The sequence below is a fragment of the Mangifera indica genome, chromosome 1 (genome assembly GCF_011075055.1).
Source record: "Mangifera indica cultivar Alphonso chromosome 1, CATAS_Mindica_2.1, whole genome shotgun sequence".
Classification (NCBI taxonomy): domain Eukaryota; kingdom Viridiplantae; phylum Streptophyta; class Magnoliopsida; order Sapindales; family Anacardiaceae; genus Mangifera; species Mangifera indica.
In genome coordinates, this window is record NC_058137.1 from 11,801,911 (window position 1) to 11,821,749 (window position 19,839).

The 19,839-nt window shown below is 31.5% G+C and overlaps 1 protein-coding gene across 1 annotated transcript; it reads right to left on the minus strand.

Moving 5' to 3' along the window:
* Window positions 1-11,375: 11,375 nt before the first annotated feature.
* Window positions 11,376-13,619, minus strand: LOC123215412 (monooxygenase 2-like). Its single transcript, XM_044635520.1, has 5 exons — window positions 13,399-13,619; window positions 13,252-13,317; window positions 13,024-13,145; window positions 12,653-12,871; window positions 11,376-11,713 (listed from the first exon to the last, which is right to left on the minus strand). The coding sequence occupies exons 1-5, from the start codon at window positions 13,617-13,619 to the stop codon at window positions 11,376-11,378; spliced, it is 966 nt and encodes a 321-aa protein (XP_044491455.1).
* Window positions 13,620-19,839: the final 6,220 nt, after the last annotated feature.

Consider the following 19,839-nt stretch of genomic DNA (forward strand, 5'->3'; position numbering starts at 1 on the left):
ATTTGGCCGATTCTTGTGTTTGGAAGAGACTTGCTTTAATTGAGGGCAACATGATAGAGAACTATGGTTTTGAATGAACAGTGTGGAAGTATGCTTCAACCTAACAGAGTTTACACTTGTCACTAGTCTTTTATTTAGAGATGACACAAACGTGTCGCACTATGTGAATTGTTTAGGAAGCCTAAGATTGATGCTACAAATACTTGCCAAGGCTTAGTAGATCATAACGGTATCAAGACATCGAAGGGGCGGTTAATGACCAAATTTGGGGTGATAATGATGAGATATTGTAAAGTTTATAGTTTTGTATTTAGCATATTCCTTCTTTTAAGGATAGACAATAGCAACATGACATCCAATCAAATGTTGCATCTCGCTGACAATCTAGATGCATTTAGTTGATATCCATGGGATGTGTTATCAGAGAACAAGATAGTAGACTCCATGTGATGAGGTATACATGAAAGATATAAGTATTGCCTACAGAAGTATGATACCTACACGAGTCCAACCCTTATTGTCAATTACCTAGTTATGGGTTTTCCTATTGCATTCCAGGTAAGTAATGCATTATCAATCAAGAAAGTAGTTTGATTACATGTTATCATTAGCACTAACCAACTTATTGTCCTTTTTTAATACAGTTTTAGATTTATAAGACAGTGAGCAACCTATCGCCACATGTGTTACTCATCATAGATGATCGTGTCCCATGAATGCTTAAATGAAGGATCATTTTCCTTCCAAACTAGGATGAAACTGAAGCAATTATGGGCACACCTTCAACAAAGTTTTGTTAACTTATATAATAGAATATAAGATATGTTTTGTTAACTTATAACAAAGTTTTGTTTTGTTTATTTTAGGTTCTCATTACAATTGTATTGCTCTAACATTGCTTGATTGGGAGACGAAGTGATATATGAGGGCGTTAGAGTTCAGGGGAGAAAAGATACCTACCATGTCATCTGATAAGGAGTCCACAAAATAGATCAATAATTTGTATGTTACTTTAGGATGTTATGCTTCGTATCGATCATCTTTTCATAGTGCTCAAATCTATCCTCCTTCTTTCTAGCTTATGCCTACCACTTGCATTGATGATCTACACACCTGATTTGATAACATTTCATGTCAAAGTAAACATTTTCCATTGGATGCCTGTCTCTAAAGCATATCTCTTAAATAAAGTTACTAATTCAACTTTCAAATCATAAATGCCCATTACTCTTAAACTGTTGTACTTTATGTTTCCTAATTATTAATACAAGTGTTCTCAACATTCACAGTTGGCTTAAAAACCCACTGGAATAGGATTATGAATATGACTTGAATATGTTCTCATATCTATGAAGTCATGACGTCTCATACTAGACTCAGCCCCCTCATTGATTGGACTTCTCATAACGTCTTTGCTTAGTATGCAATCCATGTTGTCATCATCATATCATCGTCATTATCCTCAAGATTATAGTCCTCATCCACATCGTCACAGTTATCTCTATCACTATGATTCACATCATACTCTTGGAAAATTTATGGTTCTGCCCAATCATATATGTGATGATCCTCTCTTTCTGTCACATGGACTTCTTTGTCTAATTGATTGTCTTTTCCTTCAATTGGAGTTTGGGTAACATAAAGTTTTATCAATCCTCATAAACTTCTTGCTTGCATCATTACATACTCAAGATCATCATTGTCTTCGACCTCAATAGAACCCATTGATGCATCACTTGTGATAAATATGTGAATATTTGCTCGACTCCGATTAAATATGAGACAATTGCATATTTTGCCTACAAATCCTTTGAAATCAACATTTGTGTCTATACAGGTCAGTTTGTCCTTCCCATTGACATATTTCATTACATTATCATTACCTGTAATCTAATTCCTTACGAAACAAAAAATAAATCTGGCTTTTCCCATTTTTACCTAAAAACAACTTGCATTGTCAAGCAAAATCAAAATGGGATACATTCAAAGTTTTTGTAAAAAGGGAACATACGAGATCTCCTACACTTGGTAGGTGATCTCGTCTACAAGCTATAGGTGATCTCGCCTATAGCCTGAAGCCGATCATTTTATTTCTTTTCTTTTAGAATACAAAAAAAAAAAAAAAACTACACACACCATTTTTAGTGAACATTCTCGTCCCATTTGACCTACCAATCAGTACTTTAACTCTTTTAACATACACATATAATAACATTCTACAAACAAAATATGGAATAAATGTTATTATTTTTACAATTTTTCTAACTACATTACTAAATTTTATCTTAAATCAATTACTTTAGTATACAATCTTTAAATTGTAACTATTACATAAACAAATATAGAAGAAAGGGGTATAGATCAACACTAACCTTGACTAGGATGAATTATCTGCAAGATTTCCAAAAATATATTTTGCTTTTTCAGTGTTGAAAAAAACGTCTATTGCTTGTGTTTAAAAAGATGAAGAAAAAGGTAGTTTTTATATTTAACTAACAAAGTGGTATAATTCTTCAATGAAAAAAAGTGTGGTAAAAATGTATCAATGGATCCAAAAAGTGTTATTTTTAATATCCCTAAAACAAATAAATTGACAAAATTGTGAATGGTTAATATTACATCTTCAAAGAAACATAGGAAACAAAACTTGTGAGATATAACAAGGCATCATGAGTAAGCCATGCGCTCAAGGAGAGGGTTAAAAGGTTGAACCACTGGTTCGAAGGCCTTGAGATTTTATGGTGCTCTGAAATGAAGGCTTAAATTCCAAGACTTGGCAAAGCCACCATCGTGGCCAACTTTGCCATTCTAGGACCAATTATTACCACCTCTTGTGCAAACATGATTTCAAATCAAGAAATGGCAAACAATTAAGTAAACAAATCAAGAAGGATAATCGACAGTAAGAGAGATGAGGAAAGAAGGCAAAAAGTCTAGAAATATGGGAGAGAGAATTTTTATTAAAAGTGGGAAAAATTATTTTATAGATAAGTCATTGCCTTTTATATACTTGGGTGGTACAATTACAAGAAAAACCTTTAATTGTTATGAAATAAATAATAGGGACCATACTATTTTCACATATCAACTAAGTACAATACAATTCAAAAACTGTCACTTTTAGCCACATATGCTAAAAATCCCCCTTAATTTGGACTTGCTCTAGATCTCAACACTTCCATTCAAATTTCAACTGAGTGTTATACAGTTCAAAAACTGTCTCTTTTAGACATATATGCTAACATCCCCTCTTAATTTGGACCTACTCCAGATCTCAACATTTCCATTTAGATTTCAATTGAGTGCTATACAGTTCAAAAACTTTTTCTCACTTACACATGACAACTTTCCCCCTTAATCTAGACCTTCTCCAAGCTTACAGATTTCAACACTTCTGTTCTCTGATCAACTTAAAGGAGATTGGATTTGGCAAACTAGATACTACGAACTCTCTTTAATCCTCTTTTTCTTCTTTTCTTTCTTTTATTTTCTCTTTTTTTTTTCCTTTATTTTCTTTTCTCATTTTACTCTCCTATTTTTTCTTCACTTTTGTCATCTTTTTTTTTCACCTTATATTTTTAGAAAAGTTAACAAGCATGGGATATTAGAAATATACCTGGAATATCTGAGGTTGAATTAGAAGTGTGCACTAGGCAATTGACCCACTAAACAAAGGTGTAGGGAAAATGAAAGAGTAAGATAAACAAAAGGCAAAGTCAACCGAAAAACAAAGTAGAAAGGATTAATAAGTAGTAGAACATGAATATACTCATCAAAATTGATGACAAAGCTATTAGAAATTTTCTGATGTGGGCTAACATTAATTATAGTTTTGTTTAATAAAACCGGGTAATTGAATAGTCTAATGCCAGTTTAAAGATGAACTTAAATGATCAATAAAGATAAGCCGAATACACTTAAAGTTTATGATCTGAGTGGACAACACAAGTGTGGGTCGTAAGGTTTATTGGACCTTGATAAGGGGGTCAATTAACCTACTATAAATTGGTTAGGTCTCTGCTCTAAAACCTAATGTAGTATAATTGTAATAAAACTTACCCATTCAAAGCTGTCATTCAAGCAGGTTTTTATACTAGAAGACCAAGTCACATCAAAAGGTGATCTCCGTAAATAATTTCAAGTGATTTCAATTGGTTTTTCAGTTTCAAATTGTATAGAGATCTAGATATTTCTAAAACTCTAAAGATTAATTTAGTATTTTATAATCTATGCGTAAATCTTATGGAATTTAATTGATTGATTTATCAATTCAAGTTTATGTAAATAAATCTAACATGTGGTATCAAAGCTAAACGCATTAGGTTATAGAATCTGGATATTTATGATTTTAAATACCATAGTTTGGATGTGACTCTCATTACCCTGGACAAAACAAACTTAGGATGAACCCACTCAAGAGAATATCAAGCCAAAATTCCCTCAAATCTAGTAAATGGAGTTAGGGTTCTTGAATCAGAATTATAGCTTAAAATTTTAAATTAGGGATTGATTCAATTTCAATTTTAGGGTTTCAATTGATGACTCAAATCCTGATCTTTGAATTATGCAATCCTAGATTTCAGAAATTGAAAAATGAATTTCAGGTTGGTGTATTAAATTTATGTATAAATCAAACTCTGGAAATTAGAAATTATGCACTTGGTTTATTTTGAGATTAGGGTTTTATCTTAGAGTGCTTATTTGAAATTTGGATTTTAAATTGATCAATTAAATCTTGAAATTAGAGTTTGATAATCTATGATTTTGTTTTTTAAAAGTTGAATTTTAGTTTGGTTGATTTGATTTCTAAATTCGACATTGTTTTTACCCGAAAGCAGATTTGAAATTTCTGAATTAATTAAAAATAAAATAAAAAGATCAGAATTAAGGGCTAAACTGTCACCAGTTGGCTTTCTTCATTATGTTATACCATTGCGATGAGGTTCTGATGGAAGCAATCGTCAGGATACCACCAGCTTGAGCCATTTTCCTATGCCTTTCCATCAGAGGCTAGAACTGTTACTGTTGACCAACTTAGCAAGAAAAATACGTCAATCTCTTTAGGGGAATATTGGCGACATCCGATGATGAGATCAGCAGGAAATAACCAAAGTAAGTCGTCGTCTTCTCTCTTACTGTTGAAGAATTTGATTGGACGACTGAGGTCGGCTTTTGAATTATTGGAGTGACTGATTTTGGTGGTTAGGGTTTTTGAAGTCTTGGGTCAAAATTGGGTTGGGTAAACCTGACCCGCAAGCAAATGGTTAAGTTTAACCTAGTCAAAGTCAAATTGGGTCATAAGGATCTGGTTAAAATCAACACGAGTTGCTTTGACCCGACTTGTGTGTCGACTGATTACCCAACCCAAAGTGCATGATATCATGGGCGTGAAAGACGACTGAAGAGTATGCCTCATGTGGAAGTTGCATCTATGTGTTTAGACATATGGAAGAATCTGATGGCGCATGCAAAAGCATGGAAACTTTATATGTGTAAGAGAGCATGTGTCCATTGTACCTAGTGTGTGAGAGCGTGTGGAGCATGTCTAGAGGCACGTGCAAGAGTGTGAACTATAGTGGAAGCGCGTGACAATCTTCTAATAGCGTGTGAAACTATTCTAGTGACTCATGAGGCACGTGGAGTGCTTTTGGATGGGCGCGAGGTGTGTGTTCATGTTCTAAAGGTATGTTCGGTGCGTTAAAGGTACATACAAACTTGTAGTTTGTGTAAATAACATGTACAGTCTTCTGAAAACATGTCAATGCATATAAATGATGAATTATATTGAGTGATTGCATGTGATTATGTGTAATTTGTTCCTAACATGTACATATGCATGCATAAAGAATCATTTTGACATGTTTGTGTGTGTCAAAATCCTTTGATAACATCTAATAAAGTTTAAAATTTTCTTAGGGTACATAAAACACATGAAAGGTTTTATATGGTTGCATGTGAATGACTTATTGTGACATATAAAGACATGTTGGACATCTTGTAAGTCTCTATTTGAAGAAGAATTGAATTTTAGGTTAAGTATTGTGGCATAAAATACTCCTCTAAAGTAAAGATTATTGTTCATTGGAATAGATGCAATAATTTAAAGAAGATTGTCAGAGACAATAAAATATTGTGTCTCATGAAATTTTACTTAGGACAATAATATTTAGTATCATTAGAATATTTTTGTGAGTTTTCATGATAGTAATCACCAAAGTGGTACATTATTGAGACTTATAAAATTTTTTTTTCAGCAATGATACATTTTTGGTTTTTAATCCATAAAGTTAATTTTGAAAATGTACTGGTTGCCAAAACGATGCATTCATTGAAGCTTGCAAAATTTCTATATTTGGTGAAAGAGACATTCTCCAATTGACACATACAATTTCCTACCCGAAGGTGGTTATTGTGTGTTAAAATTGATGGTTGCATAAGGTGTTTGTGGAATTGCATTGATTGTCAAAAATTCAATTCACCAAAGGTGATTGTGATTTTTCAATTGACATGTTTTTCTATTAGTATAAAAGAGAGCAGGAACTTAGAGGGTTTATCTGCCCAAAGGTGATAAACTTTCCAAAATTTTTTGTTCTTCTTATTTATAACCTTATGCTTGAGGGTCCTAATTGTATGTTGTATTCTTTGCGCAAAGGTGATTATATGATGATGCTCCTAGAACCTTCATGGATAATAGCTTATAAGATTTTCAAGCTATTTATTGCCAATGATATTGTTTATTTATTATGTCCATCTCTAATAGACTTCATCATTGTGAACAATAATAATAAAACCACAATTGAGGTTTTGATTGACTCTAACTTTAAAGAGTTAGAGATAAAAGTTGATTTTGCATTGCTAATTAAGGATATATCTTTGGCCTAGTGAGTTGATGAACCATCTAAGCTCAAGATGAAAGTCATATTGAATAAAAGGATTTCTAGGTTGAGTGGGAGAAATCCATCAAGTTAAGGCTGTTTGTCATAAGGAATCTCTTGTTGATTACTCGTTGAAGGTTTATCTTGAGGATTACTAAATGTCTCACAATATTGGAGATACTCTTTAATTAGTAAGACTCTGAGAAGGTATGATAGTCCTAAAGGAGTCAAAGATTGATGGGTATGTGTTAGTTTTTAAAAGGCACCATAAGACTCACTTTTGACTTCAATCAAATTAAGATTAGTATGGTTTAGAATCAAATACGAAGTACTATTAATCTAATTCATAAATGTTCTTGAATAAGGAAAACATAGAGTGAAGAAGCCTTAATGGTAGGCTTGATTGTTCAATTGATACTTAATTGTAAAGGAAAGAGTAATAATAAAAGGTACTAGTTTTGATTGCCCAAAGGATTAAGGTTTTGGATGTAAAGTTGGTCAGTAGATAAAGGCTAAGTAAGTGGGAGCCATATTTAAGTTAAAAATTGTGTGGACATTAAGGTTAGAAATATGGGCGTAATGGATATTTTATTAAAATTTTTAAGATCTTAGGACTCCAAAATGGTATTGTTATAAAACTCAGTCTTAGGCTTAAAATTATAATGAGAAGTAAACGTGGGAAGTGTTCATGGGGTAAAGTTGCCAAAATAACTTAGTATTTTCTTAATGGATTTCTTTATATATATGTCAAAGTTATTATCTCAATTAAGGTACTAAAGTGATTAACATCCAATTCTTGAAATGTTATAAGATTAGATAATGTCATAGCTAAAATCAATAATGGGAATCAATAAAGATTACAAAGTCTAATGAAATCTGAGATAACCTTAAAGGACGTTTCCCTAAATAGATAAGTCAAATACAGTTGATGAAGGTATGAAAATTCTAATAGGATTGTCTATTATAAAATGACGATTTGTCATCATCAAGAATTATTATACGTATCTCAGCAAATGAGACCCTATGACATTGAAAGATCACTTGGATTAGAGCTATAAAAAGTGAATGCTAAAGTTGTCTTTCTGAATGAAAGCCTTAGTAAAGAAGTCTGTATAGTGCAATCAGGTTTATCATAAGCATAAGGGATGAAACATTTCATATGTGATCTTGAGAAATCTATCTACAATTGAAATAAAAGTATTGACAATAGTATCTCAGATTTAATAAAGTGCAATTGCTCATAACTTCATATGAAATGAATTGGATCAATATAACAATATGAAGATTAGTGGGAGCAAATTTATTTGATAGTATGGTTCAATATAATGATTGTGGCAATATGAATTTGTTCCATGAGATTAAGTCAATCTTATCCAAGATGTTTGATGCAAAGGATCTTCAAAAGACATCATTTGTTCTTGGTATGAAGATCCATTATGAAAGGACTCATGAACCTAGTGGTTTATCTAAAATGCACACTTGAAATGTGTGCTTAAAATGCTCAACTTGAAAATTGTAAGGCAAACAATATTCTTGTTGTGAAATGAGATAAGCTTGACATAAAACATTGTATAAAGAATAAGGTAGAAAGGGAATCTATTGGAAATGTCACTGATAATGATACTACTTGAAGCTTGATGAATACACAAGTAACTTTTGCATTCAAGGTTCTCAATTTATACATCTCAAATCCAAGCTTGATTATTAGGTAGTAGTTTAAGAGGTAATGAGATGTTTGCGAAAGATCAACATTTTGGTGTAAAGATAAGCTAATCAATTTGGATATAGTATTATACTTGTTGAATGGGCCATATTTGGAAAAAACACAAAATAGTCATTAGTAGTAGCATCAACTATAGACATTCAATTTGTAATTGAACTACTTAGTGTTGACTCTATAGCAGTACAATTAAGTAAAAGACCATTAATAGATTGAAACATACAAATAAAATATATTATAGTCAGGAACCTCATAAAAAAAAAAAGAAGACATTAGACTAAAATATAAAAAAAATGCAAAATTGAAAGGTTTAAGCCCTTAACCAAAATGAATAAGACCAATAACCCATAAAATTGTGTTGAAAATATGAGGGTGTTTAAGGTCTTTTGATATCTAGGGTTAGTGGGAGTTTTTATTATCATTGTTTTATAGATTTTTGTTATTTATTATTTGTTTATTCATTGATCATGATCATATTGACATATTTATTTGTCTATGAATGTATGCATAATATACGGTTAAGGTACAACATGTGTCTTAAGATAAGGTTTCTCTTGAGTATGATAGTTGTATGTGTATGTGTATGTTTCACGAGTCTCGAGCAAAGTTGAAACATATAGACTTCGTTAGAAGTAAAGGGATTTTTCTTGTTTCTTTTGAAACATAAGGTCAAAGAGAAATCATAAAGAGAACTGACAGAGATATAACACATGTTTATGATCACATTGTTGGGTGTTATTTCTACCACACTTCCAGATTTGATCCGTGTTGACTTGATTATTAATTGGATTGTTTATTAAAGTGTAATTTATCTTTGAAGTATTTTGTGTTTTTTTTTAAATAGTGGTTACTTGAAGTTAAAAATGTTAATTACCAGAGAGTCAAAATTGTTTTCTTTTCTTAAAATAAAATAAAATAGAAATAATTAATGTTGCCCAAGTGGGAGAATGTTAAAAATTTTCTGATATGGGCTAACATTAATTATAGTTTGTTTAATAAAACCGAGTAATTGAATAGTCCAATGCTAGTTTAAAGATGGACTTAAGTGATCAATAAAGATAAACCCAATACACTTAAAAGTTATGATCTAGGTGGACAGCATAAGTGTGGGTCGTAAGGTTTATTGGACTTAGATGAGGGGTCAATTAACCTACTATAAATTAACTAGATCCCTACTCTAAAACCTAATGTAGTATAACTGCAGTATAACTTATCCATTCAAAGCTATCATTCAGGGAGGTTTTTGGAGTAGAAGACCAAGTCACATCGAGAGGTGATCTCCACAAATAATTTCAGGTGATTTCAATAGGTTTTTCAGTTTCAAATTGTATAGAGATCCAGATATTTCTAAAATCCTAAAGATTAATTCAATATTTTATAATCTATGCGTAGATCCTATGAAATTTAATTGATTGATTTATTAATTCAAGTTTATGTAAATAAATCTAACAAAAGCAACTCCAAATAGGTATATGCGTATAAAAGCCACAACCAGATTAGTATATGAGATAATAATACTAAGCCATGGTTCTAGCTGCTTAGCAAATATAAAAAGAAAAAAAAAAACCGCTGCACATGATTCAGTGGTGTTCCAAGAAGCAAAAGGTTGTTGCTTTATCATCCACTGAAGCTGAATACAGAGCACTAACATACACAACCACAAAAATTGCTTGGATTAAAACATTATTCATCAAACTTGGGCTTATACTGATCTATAAAATAATTTTTCCCACTTTTAATAAAAATTCTCTCTCCCACCTTTCTAGACTCTTTGCCTTCTCTCCTTATCTCTCTTACTGCTAATTATCCTTTCTGATTCATTTGCTTAATTATTTGCCATTTCTAAATCATATTTGCACATGGTATCAAAACACAAGCCAGATAGCGGGTTTAATAGCCTAAAGTGTTCCTAGATACAAATGACAACACACCCGTCCAAACAGACCTAGCTAAACGACGAGCTTAACAACTTATAGTGGTTACACTTGAGGGAGGTTGTTAGAGACTAAAAGAAAAGACTCACATATTTAATAAAAATGAGTAAAGTGAGTGGTATATAAGTGTGGTGAATTGGACTTTAACCTAAATTAATTGATTTTGTATAATATGAACTTCGATCTCCACATTTATAAGTCCATTATATTCTGGCACCTCTTGCTCCGCCATTTTTCATTAATATTTTTCTTCTATTTCTCTGTCTCAATAGCAACTGTAAGAGTTAATTCTTAAAAAGTATAGTTATACTGAGGATAACTACTACTCTTGGGTAAATCTAACATTTTAAAACGTAGGACCTACAATAATTTTCCAAAATCTTAAGGTGGATGTAATATTTCTCTCAAATAATTTCATTCACAACTCAAATAGGAAACGTGTGTTTAGGAAATAATGTGTGAAAGAGAAAATACAAGTAACATACTCTGAAACCTTTTGAATTTTCTTATTAATAAGAACGCAAGTCTCAACAAATTACATATTACAATTATATAAAACAAGTATCTTCTCAATATACCATTATGTTTGTCCCATACACGTAAAGTATACTTGCGTACTTCAATGTATCTTCATTGAGTTACCACCTGATTTATCACAAGAACCACTAGGCAGATTCCCACAATTATAGTTTGAATTAAAAAGAGAGAAAATCGAAATCAGAACAAAAATTGCAGTTCTGAAGAATTTCATCCACCATTTCAGTTCACTTTGTTGAAGCCACCAGAATGCGTAGGATCCTGTAATCAACCAAGCTGCACGCCATCTTCTTTCCGTAGCATATCCCGCTAAGGCAGGAGCAATATCCTCAGGCAGAAGTCTCCATTGGCGATGATTGAGTTACCAATGTATCGGCCTAACACAACGGCGTCTTCCAGGGCGGCGCAGCCACCCTGTCCGAAATCAGGTGTCATGGGGTGCATAGCATCTCCAGCCACCGTTACGTTTCCTTTACTAATGTTTCCGAGGATAACGTTCCAGGGATATCTGAACATCAGTGGAACCCATGTCACTGTTGAAAGATCAGAATGCTTAATGATTTCGAGGTAATGTTGAGGGAAGTTCCTGGCGTAATTCTCGGTTACTTCTCTCAGGATCAATTCTGGATTTCCAAACTTTTCAGCTCCTGCAAAAGAACAAAACACTAAAAATTCCTTATATTTTCCCATTTTAATAATATATATACGATTAATCTTCCTGAGATTATTCACATTTTTTGAAAGAATAATATTGCACCTGTAAAAAGTTTAAAAAGTTAATATAAAGCCTTTTATGCAAAATGACTTACCGAAATGTGATTTAATATAATAGTATAAAAAGCCATGCAAAAAGATGTTCAGTGTTTGGAAATCTTTTATTATTAAAAATAAAAGATTATTCTGTATAAATTATTATAATTTTTTATTAAAATTGATATATATATATAATATTATATTTTAATTTATATTAATAAAATAATATTAAAATATTATTTTAGTTAAATATTTCTAAAAGACCATTGTCTATAAATTAGTTTTGTATTTGATTAAGCTAATATTATTGATATATTTTCAAAAATATTCTCTTAATAATATATTTAAAATTTATAAGTTTTTTAATTATAAAAAATAATTAATTAAATATTTATTCAAACTGTCATTTTATTACCTCAGCGTGGTATATATGTATATATATATTTTAAATACTCTCAATATTTAATTGAAAACAATGATATACGTATATTGACATTAAAAGATAAAATCTTAAACATAATTTATTCATAAAATATACAAAAAAGGTTGTCATTTGACATTACTAAAGAGAAAAACAAAACATGAAACTCGAAAATGATTAGAAACTATCATGTCATCCATTAAAAATTGGAAATTATTAAGTTAAAAAATATGTAATAATAATATTCTTATTAGTAGTACAGATTTCTCTAAAAAATTATTGGAACTATTTAAATAATTGCCGACTTTTATAACGGGCCGGCAATAAATATTAAAAGAAATATTTTCACAGCTTCTAAATCATTGCGAAAGAGGAAGACGGCTACACATAAACAAAATGGTAAGTAATATACCTTTGGCTGAAGACATACAATTGAGATACCAGTAAACCTCCTTATCATTGATAGGAATAATCCCACCTCTTTTGTCCATATATTTCAACTGTTGTACTTCAGATTCCAGCCCATGGCCTTCAGGAAACACAGCTAACCCACGGGCTGCTGATCGCCCTGACTTCACTGCTTCTGCGAGTCTTAGAAACCGTGCCACCACCGAGTGCACCCCATCACATCCTATCAAAATCTATAATACCTATTTGTTTAAGAATTCGAATATAATATTTAAGTATATTTTTTAAAATTGTTTTTTAAAGAATTGATTTCCATTTGGACCTTTGTTTTGATGATGGTTCCATCTTCCATTCTCAATATGACAATGGTTAAACCTTCTTGTTCTTCTGTTTGAATTGCAGCCAGCTTTGAACAAAATCGAATTGTGTCAGCTGGTAATTCATCAACCAAAGCATTTAATAGCGTTTTCCGATGCACTGATCGCGGTCCATGCTCTCTATTACATATAAAATTAATAAGCTCAATTAGCTAAAAGTTATCATATTTAGTAGTAGTTAATTTCATAAGAAATTATAAATAAATCATGAATCTGATTAACTCACTCATTTGCTATTCCCTTCAAAGGGAATCTCCGATCAGTTCCAAGATCAATATTTATCATGCGACCCCTGAATTAAAGGGAATATTTTCTATAGGTTTGTGAAATATTAATAAGGAGAAATTAAAATAAAGATTAGCAAAATATATACTTTTTGAAAGGAGAATAAAGGGAAGTGAGCTTGTGAGAAACGCCGAGAGCATCAAGAGCAAGCCATGCATTTGGATGGAGGGTTAGGGCTGTGCCAGTGGCTCGTAGCCCATCGGCTCTCTCAAGCACCATGGCTTGAACCCCGACTCTCCTCAAGGCCACCGCGGTTGCCAACCCTGCAATTCCTGCACCAACTATGACCACTTCCTCCACCATTTCCATCTCCCTCAAAATGTTTTTTTTTTTTTTTTCTTTAAACTAAATTTCTGCACTCGTATATTAAGAACTTAAGCAGAGTCACCAAGAGAACAGCCCTTTAATTGCATATATAATAACATCAGGGATGGAGATGTCAAAAACAATATAATAAAATTATCTAATAAATAAATATTAAGTTTTTTTATGCAAACAATCTGAAAATTTTAACCTGCGAATGAAGAATAAAAATATAAATAAAAAAATTGTAAGCGATCTATCCTTGAGAATTCGTGAGGATAATTTATTATTTAGGCAAATTTTGTTTAGATTATGACCAGACAAATTAGCGATTAATTAGAGGGTTTAAGCATAAAAAAATTAACCTAATATTTGGAAGTCGGCTTTTTTTGGCTTCGCTTTAATTACAAGAATATTAGAAAACAGCCAATGGAAGAATAAAAGGCCGTCTTGAGGTTGAGAAAATATCTCATTAACATGGTTTTTTTTTTTTTTTAGGTAAGTATTTCATTAAGATTGCTTCATTTGTTTATATATATTAGGAATAATATGATGTAACTAGATTTCTTATCTTACAAAACAAAAATAACTTATTAAAAAATTTCATATTTTTCCGGTAAACTTACATACCATAAATCAGAATTTTGATGTTCATCACATGTAAGAGTTAGAGATAAGGATGATAATGGGAGCGACAGGGGGGGGATATCAATCTCCATCCCCGTTCCTGTAGAAGATTTCAATCTCTGTCCTTGGCCCATCCCTGTTATGGGGATGACAAGTGATCTCCATCCTCTCCCCATCCCTTCCTCGTCATTATGGAAACAAAATCTCCTCTTCGTATCCGCAACTATAATTTTTATGTTTTTTCTTGTTTTTTAGTAGATAAAATAATCATCATGTTTTCCCAAAATATTACTTGTTGCTTTTTCACAAAATATTCACTTGTTACTTTAGATCAAATCCAAAGTTTTCTTTTTAAAAAAAATCAATAGCATTCACAAAATCTAACAATATGCAATAATCAATCCCTTCATTAGTAGCTTTTCATATTGATACAAAACAACATTTTAAAAAATAACATGCAATAATCAATTTCAAAAGCAAAATTAATTATAATAAAAGAAAAATAAAATGTTATGTTAAACAAAACATAGAAAGAAAGAGATGATTTATAGTTAGGGTTAAAAGATGGGTAGAAATTTTGTAATAAAAACTATTAAGTGTGTATTTTTTAGTAAATATATATTAGATTTAAGGCAATTTTGTAATAACTATTCAGAATATATTATGTATTAGATTAAAAAAAGGGGGGTAAAGGGACACACATATCCTTGTCCTTGATTGCGAGGATATTTTTCCTTTTGTCTTTGTCCCCATTGTTATTGGAGAACCCCTTTTTGACAAGGTTAGAGCAAGCTGGAAATCCCTAAAATTAGGTTGAAATTGCTATCCCTAGTCAGAGATCATCTTCTCACAACTTTGGTGGTTATGTTTTGATCTTTATAATAATAAAAATAAAATACCAAAATATTGTTTTCAGCCTAACCTTCTAGATGTTCTAGTCCAATCTTAGCTATATTTGGAACAAATCTATTCATTATAGTTTTCTTTTCCTTCTTTTATCAAACATTGTAGGATTTTCTAATTAAAAATTAGGAAATTGAAAATTTTACCCTTGAAACACCCCACCTATACAAATATACCACACATTTTATTCACTAAATATTTATGCCATAAAGTCTGGCATAATACCAAGATCACCCTTGTCTTCTACTTAAAAAGACAAGACTTAGACGACTTTTGATCATAAAATAGTAGGTGTTTTGTAAAGATCTTGCAAAAAACTCATCCTAATCTAGGTTAATATTGTTCCAAACCCTTAATCTTATGTATATATATCTTTTTTTTACAATTGAAAATCAAATAATGTCAAGTAAACAAGTTATGGGATTTCTGGGAAATGAAATATTATTATAAATGTTGTTTTGTATCAGTTAAATTAGTTAGATTACTGATAGTTTTTTTTCCAAAAAAAATGTTGATTAGATTAGGTGAAATGATGTGTTAAATAAATAAAAAAATAGTGTCTAAATGAAGAACAATGAGTAGGTGGGTTTGGTGAGGCCACTGATCCTAAGCAACCTTGCCTACTTGTTCTTCCAAACCTTCCCAATTATTTTTCCAAATTTATTTGCTTATGTTATAGGTTTATTTTTAGTAAAAGATAGAAAAGATCACATTTATGATACGTTTTAGGGGGCAATAGATTAACAAATATGACAATGTAATAAGATAAGTTGGTAAGGATGAAGAGTAAACTATATTGACACAAGTACTGATTTCAAAGGATTGTAGTGAAAATATATTATCGTCTTAGAAGCAATTGAAGTTAAAAATGTGCACAATATTTTTTTTAATAAAAAGATAAGTGGGAAGCTATATGAGATGAGATGATTTTCTTCAGTATGTGTTAGATGTGGTAGTGGTAGAAGAAGCAAACAAATCAACACAACTTTATGTTATCGAGAGTTGTACCAAAAGAAGACAATCTACAAGAAGATGAGGTTGATGAGGAAGAAATGGAGGATTATTTGACATACAACTAGGCACAACCATACAGTTTCTGAGAGTATGATATGAATCATAGTGATAATACGGAGAGTGGTGATGACAGTAAGGGTAATGATGATGATGACGATGATGATCAATTCAACAGGTTTGTGGATGCTAATGACATATACAATGTATTGATCCAATACCCTAAAATGTACAATGTATAAGAATTCGTTCAAAGAAGTCAAACGAATCATTGTAATGGTGGGGTCAAGTGTAACACAAGACATCATGGTTTCGTAAATCATGAAGTATATATAAGTCACATTCTAGATCCTAATCCATTTTAGTGGGTACTTAAGCCCACTATAGATGCTAAAAATGCGAGTATTAGTAATCATGAAACACAATGAGACAATTATTTAAAAGAAATAGGCTTTTTATAATTCGAAGACAGAATTGAAAACATTATTTAAAAGATATACGTTTAAGGCATGTTTTCAATGAAGAGTAAGTTACTTTGATGGGATATGATGGGAGACTAAGTATGTAGTAGAGCATATTATAACTGACAAGTATAGGAAACAAAGGACAAAGATGGAGACTTTTGGGTGCTATGGTTTATAGGGGATGCACATACTTGTTAATAAGATCAAATATTGACTTATTATAGACAGGTTGGTGCCTAGCTTTGAAGACCATCTTTAATCAATGTTTATGGCTAAACCATATTATTGACTGAAGAAAATTATTTCTAATATGACAAATAGGTACAAGATCAATATACGATACATACAAGGGTGGCACACCAGGAAATATGCAATAAATGCATTACAAAGTTTCCCTAAGAAGTCTTTCATGCTTTTACTTGAGTATTGTCACAATATAGAGTTATGAAACATAGGAACCGTAATACATATTGACATTGACATGGAAAATAAGTTTTAGTTTTTCTTCATGGCATTGGGTTCTTTGATAAAAGGGTTTTAACAATTTTGTCACCTAGTGATTTACATTAATGCTTCACATTTAAAAGGAAGTACCTTGGTATGCTTTTCATTATTATTGCTAAAGACAATTATAATCAAATTTATCCATATTTGGTATCGAAGGAAATGAAAGAGTAGAAGTGGACACCATTCTTGAGATACCTACATATGTGCATTGGTTACGTCCCAAACTTTGCCATAATTTTATATCAACATTATACAATCATTGTGTCAGTGGCAAACATTTGCCTAATGTCATCTACGATTTTTGTAACTACCATTAAAAGGTAACACGTGTTCACAGTACAAAAAAACCAAGCACACTGAGAAATTATCTTGGAGGGCCGTTAAGGCATATCATCTTACTGATTTCAATGTTTCCATAAAAAGAATATTATAGGTAAATCCCAATATGGCAACCCAATCAACCTTTACAAATACAAAGTCTATGACATGCAACAACATGTATCCATCATTGATCTTGTGTAACAGACGTGTGAGTGTGGAAAATATAAGCTTTCCCATATTCCATGTTCACACATCATTGTTGTGGCATGATTCAATAACCTGTTGACTGTTTTTTATAAGTAAAAGTATACTACTTAATAGAATATTTACAAAAGGTATACAGAGAAGATGTTAATCTAGTAGAGGGTCAGGCATAACCAATTAATTTGTTGGTGATTTATCCATCTATGATGCATCGATGATGGTTAGGTCATTTGTTTAGCCACGCAAGGAGGTCATCACAAGGGGAGGAAGTTCAACTACGTATTTGCATCTAAGGCCTTTAGCTCAGACAAATTAGACTGAATTGTTTGAGTCTAACTTTGGTGCCTATTGTTACCTTATCCTATGAATTTGGTAGTGATTGAGAATGAGGTCATCATAGCTAATACCTACCCCAGCCAACCAAATAGTTTATTTTGGTTTATTTTGTGTATTGACTTTTAATATAATTTAATGCTGAAATAATTTGCCACTTTAATTTGCTTGGGGTTTAGTTTATGATTTATTAAAGATTAATCAACTAACTTAATTTGTTTTAAGCAACAACAACTTAATTTATTAACCACATGCAATGGCAGTTTGAAGCATTTGAAGAACTATTGGAGGTCCACGATCTAAAAGATAAAGGCTTAGACATATAGATGTTGATTATGGTTTTGCACATCAATATCTACATTTCTAAGCCTCTTTCTCTTAGAAATACATATGCATGATCTAGCTCGGATACAAAAAAAGTGACTCAAAGTTCCTATGTACTAATGCTTTGTATAATGGATAACCATGGAATGACTTGTATAATTGAAATTATGGAATGCACTTCAAGCTAATACAATACAAGTTTATATTGCATCAGTGATTATCTTTACTACATAATGGACACTGAAGTGACCATCTGATTTCTGCTTCATTTAAGTCATTATTTATGCATATAAAAATGTTGAAGTAGTCTAACCATGTTAAAAAAATAGGAGAAAGAATATATAAATAAAAAGTGATTGATAAAATAAATTGTCCAAACATAAATACAAATGACATAAATTGCCAACAACGGTTTGCACCCTCCATTAATCATAGTCCTCAATATCTATATAGGCACACAAAATATTCATTAAAGAAAATGTCAATAAGTCATGTAAATGTATAACATGAGCATAAAATATTTCATACCAAATGTCCTCTCATGAAATAGGCACATGGTCACTCATTTCCTAAGCAACTTCGAATGTTTGGCTATAAAGTAAAACGTAAGATTCAGTATTGCACTCCTCTTCAAATACATATCCTTACTTGGAATATGATCTGAAGAGACATGCAAGACTAAGCTATTTAATTTAAAACATTGTAATTTAATGCATGGTCATAAATATTCAAGCGTTAAAAAATGTGAAATTTAAATAAATACCTCATTTATTAAAATTCATAAATGTAAGAAATGTCTAAAAACTCCATTAGAATAGTTATTATGCATAAACAATATCAAACTGTAATTGAAATGTTCAAAATACATAAATGGAAAGAATGTCTAAACATGATAGTTATGCCCTTTACCATCACGCAACTACTTGCTAGACTACTGGCTCTCCCGCATGTCCCACTACTTACCTCTACTTGTAAAACAACAAGAAAGAACATGTGAGTGAAAATACTCAATAAGTCGAAAACCTCTCAACACTTTGAATACTCACAAAATTGATAAACCTAATGTTCCATCTGTGAATCTAGATATAGTTACAACTTGGCACTTTTATGCCCTAACATAACCTGTCCACAAAGATTGCTAAGACCTAAGTTGATATTGACATATCTAATGCCTTAATGAAAGCATAAGCACAATGCTTGTCATTATCTATTGTGCCTTATGCATATATCATATGACCTATTAGGCTAGTTAACTGGAAATCTTGATCACATGGAAAAAAATCTGATAGTAATCTCTTTCCTTATCATATAAGCTAATCAAAACTGTTGTCTAATCTATCCTAGAATGGTCCCTACCATGGGTACATATACGATACATCCTATTGACCATGTGAGAAAATATCTAAAAAGCCATAATCTTTTACTATGCACAACCAAACTAAACTAAGTGGTTATGCACCTTTGTGTCGAGTGCTTGATCCATCTTATGGGTATCCAACCCTATCGTTTTACTTATCTTGCCACTTTTACAC